The 4,474-nt window shown below is 41.2% G+C and overlaps 1 protein-coding gene across 1 annotated transcript; it reads right to left on the minus strand.

Annotated features, from left to right (window-relative positions):
* Window positions 1-363: 363 nt before the first annotated feature.
* On the minus strand, window positions 364-3,884 carry LOC309417223 (U6 snRNA-associated Sm-like protein LSm5; the record flags this gene model as incomplete). The annotated part of the gene is made up of 5 exons (XM_082014684.1): window positions 364-396; window positions 2,180-2,252; window positions 2,882-2,909; window positions 3,142-3,237; window positions 3,839-3,884. The coding sequence occupies 5 exons, from the start codon at window positions 3,882-3,884 to the stop codon at window positions 364-366; spliced, it is 276 nt and encodes a 91-aa protein (XP_081870810.1).
* Window positions 3,885-4,474: the final 590 nt, after the last annotated feature.

The raw sequence follows: 4,474 nt of genomic DNA on the forward strand, positions 1-4,474 counted from the left end.
CAGTTATAAAACTATTTAACTGGTGCACTTACATAACAGAATACCATAACTAACAAAAAGAAAGTCTTTTATTCAGAACAGATTAGTGCATCTTTACAAGAAAGTAATGATTTCAACTTACAAAGTCAGTATTATCATTAGCAATGCACTTTTCCTGAAGAGGAAATCCTTGTCTTTTATCAAATGTCAACTGCAAGAGTGTGTAAACAAAAAAACCCCACAACAACCAACCAACCACACCAAAACCCACCCACACCCATACCTCAAGAGCTCTGTTTAGATTATATGTACATATATACATGTATGTAACATATATATGTATATGTAATATAACATGTCTTCATAGATGACAACTGTATCAATTTATACTTCAGGTCCTTCTCCTCCAGGAACAAGCTATAAAAGAATATGACAATTTTGTGTTAGTGACATACATTTGAGTTCTACAAACCCACATCACAGTTCTTGCTTTACAACATTTTAGCACAAAAGTGATTTTTAGATACAGTATTATCTTCCCCTCCCAACAGCAGAAGTCAGTTACTGCCAGAGAAGCACATGCCAAAATCTCCAAAATACACACACTGTTTAACAAAACACAAAGGAGATCCTAGATGACACACATTTTGGGTTTTGTCTTTGTTATTCACTTAAAGGAGATGATTGTGTCTAAAAAACCAGGATAGCTCAGATTCTGTCTAGACACACGACAGCTCATTTATAAAAGGACAAAGAGCATGTTTCCTTTCATGAAGTATTTCTCCAATTGCTGATTCTTTCCCAGACTGTCACTATGCTGGGAAGTTGGTTTTCTCTTTCCGACTTCTATTGCTAAGCAGAGCCCAAAAACTAATAAGGAGCCTGAACCCTTCTACAGGCAGCAGGGAATGTCAGCATAGTATTTTCCTGTGAATAAAATGAAGAACTGCACAAGAGAAAAAGAAATACAAAAGGAAAAACATTAATACGGGAAAAAAGAAGATGATAATCATTCCTTTTACTGATATATTCTTAATATATATAGTTTGCTGAGCACTTCTAAAGACAAAGGGCTTTGCTGCTTTTGGGAACGATGTGAGAAAAAGTCTAAAGCATAGTCTTCCTAATGTGGGAAGATGTGTCCCCAACAAAGACACAAGATCTAATACAGAAACATACTGATGTCTTGCTGAAAATCTGCACTCTAAGAATCACAGGCTTCTGCTTCAAGGGCAGTATACCATCAGCTCAACTGGACAGTAGTAATTCTACCACATACAAGAAGTCAGAACATGCACAATCCTTTAAGGATGCAGAACAATAACCAAAGCAGAAAAAGGCTTTAGGAATGAAGTCAAGATTGCACTTGCTCAGACACACAATAAGAAGGAGCAAGGTATGTAAGACAGCAAAACAGAGATTATTCCTCATTCACAGACAGCTATCTTAAACTCAAGTCAGTCTTCCTCTTCCCACAAAATCAGGAATGCCCTTACGTAGGAAGTCCAGATTTTGTAGCCATCTATGCAGACAAGCAAAAAACTACCATGGGTCTGTTTTTGTGGTATTTAGGAAATCACAGAATTCAGCAATTGCAGAATTACGATATTTAATTACTGTTTCAGTACTCATGTACATACATCAGCACATGAGAAACTAAAAATCATAGTGATTCTAATTTGGTATAATCCAACAGACATCCAGATTTTTTTTTTTTTCAGAGTATGGTAAAGGTACAGCTCTCCGAGCATCACATGGTATCATAATCACCAAATGACATGAGGAGCTTGTAAGCACCCAAACTGCTGCAAACACATTTATATGTAAGATAATGGATGAAACATAGATGTACCCCACCCTACATACTTATGCAGGCAAACACTCATGAGTTAAAAGCTGCTGTTATGAACCAGCCTAAGAGTGGGCAACAAAGTCAATGATTCCCTTGCACACCTGAAGACCAGAACCACATTCACCAAAATAAAATTAGGGCCGTGCTCTTTTCATGTTTACTGCAACATGTATAAAGCAAGGCAGTAAGATCACTTTTCCAGCACATTATGCCCCAGAAGCTACTTGAAAATAGTTTATGTAATGGAACTGCCTGGAAAGCTCAGCTTGAAGTAGTTGAACTCAATTACCGATCAATTTATGGGTACAGAAAATAAATACATACAGCCTTTTAACAATGACGACTTACCATTGTTATGTTATTTCCATTTAGCAAAATCTGGTCTAGCTTTGTGATTCTTCTGCCCTCAGGTGTAATCTCACTGAAGGGGCATTAGAAAAAGTAAGTACACATAAACAGGGGCAATAATTACAGTTTTGTTTACAGAACTAACATAAATCTCTGCATTAAGATGACATTTGTTGGAACTAACAAATAAATTAGCCATGCTGCAGCGCAATCTTGATAAATTGACCACCGGGGTAAAGAAAACTACCTGACGACTAAAAACATCCATTGTACTTTTCTGCTCAGTACATAAAGATAATCTTGACAATTTCCTGAATACCACCAATACTCAAAATAGGTTTCAAAGAGCAACATGGCATGACAAGGTAATAAATATTCATTCTTAAGTCTGCTAGCTTTTTACATCTTTGCCTAGACCCTAAGGAAATGTAAAAGCAAACAAAAAAAACTACTGGAAAGCACAACACACACAACCCATGCGAAATTAAGGCTAGAAATGAAGAACGTGATTACAGGTATAAATCGTACAATAGCTACTCTATGACATGGCTGTCCAGAATAGATCACTCTCTATAGTTTAAGTCCAAGGTATAAACTACTCAGCTGGCAACTATCCCCAAAAATGTAATATAGATCTTACACAATATTTTTCCTCAGGAAATCAAACACTAAATAGGAACAAGAAGCAAAAATAATACTTACAATTCTGTAACATCTTCTAACACCATATCTGAAAATGAAGTTTCAAGGAAAATAAGGCTCAGAATCTCAAAATCAAAATATTTAAAGTTATTTTCGTTTGGTACTGAACTCAGTTCTATTTTACAGATAAAATCCATCAGAATAGTACAATTAATCCATACAAAAAGGTTCTATCCAGTCAACACAAACCTTCCAAAAGCAATAAATGAATGGAGCCAAAGCATAAAGCGGAAGGCCTTAAACATTTCCGTCAAGGATACTGACAAAGTCATCAAATCCTAGAAGTGTTCCAACAATTTCTTTATCGCTCTTCATCACAATATGAATGCGTGAACCGATGCATTTGTCCACAAGCTCTGTAAATAAAAACAAAAAAACCCCTGAAAGGTCCAAGAGGTTATTTTACAGAACATACCTTTTTCATAACAAAACCCCTGACATTATGATGGCAAAAAAGTAATTGCCACGGACACTGGCAAAAAAAGCACAATAAGGAAAAACAATTTAAAAAGACACACAAAAAAACATATATATTTAAAAAAAAAAGTTTCCTTGCACACGTTACTGCGGCTAGTACATAAACAAGTTTCTGGGGAAACAGGCCGAACACTGCAGGACACGTTCCCTCCAGCGAGGGCACCGTCCTGCCGCTGGTGCGCGGTGGCCAAGGACCAAAGCTCATCCCCAGCCACGGCCCAGAGCCGCCTCCCCAAACACTGCCCACCCCCCACGCCCGCCGCCTGACGTGAGGCGCCCCCCGCGCGCCTTCCAACCCCGCCGACCGCATTCAAACCTCCCGCCAAGCCGCTCGCACCACCCAGAGGTACCGGCAAACGTCCCCCCCCTCTCTCTCCCTCTCTCCCTCCCTGCCCGCCGGTCGGTCGGTCACAAGACAGGACCCCTCCCCACCGCCCGGACACGGGGAAAGCGCAGAAGTGTCCCGGCAGCAGCAGTTACCGAGCGGCAGGAGCTGAGACGGATTGGTGGCCGCGTTAGCCGCCATGTTGGCCCCAGACCTGACCAATCGCTAACCACCACCCGCGGGGAGCCAGCCCAGCAGGCCCGACTAGCGGATGGCAGAGCCGTCGCTCCTCCCCGGCCCCTCCCTGGGCCTACGCCCGTTTTCCTATAAATGCCGGGAGAGCTGGAGTCGCGCGTGTTGAATATATCCTGCCAGTGCAGGGCTGGCAAGAAATGTCATCAAAGATTTCCTCAGCATGTGCTGAAAGGGAAAGGGAAAAGGAAAGGGAAAGAAGGAGGGAGGAAGAAGAATCTGACTGAATCGAATCGAATCAAGAGTTGAGTTGGAAGATGCTTAAACAGTGCTGGAGTCCAACTGCCTGACCGCTTGAGGGCTGAGCAAAAGTTAAAGCGTGTTATTAAGTGCGTTCTCCAAATGTCTTTTCAACAGTAGCTGGTACTGGGCATTGACCACATCTCTAGGAAGCCTGTAACAGTGTTTGTTCACCCCCTCGGAGGAAAAAAAATGGTTCCTCACGTCAAGTCTGAATCTTGTCTTACCGACACAGCTTTGAGCCGCTCCCATGTGTCTTGGCACTGGATCCCAGCGGGAAGAGATCCTCACCTCCCTGT

Source organism: Phaethon aethereus, assembly GCF_964289735.1.
Source record: "Phaethon aethereus genome assembly, chromosome: 2".
Taxonomy (NCBI): Eukaryota; Metazoa; Chordata; class Aves; order Phaethontiformes; family Phaethontidae; genus Phaethon; species Phaethon aethereus.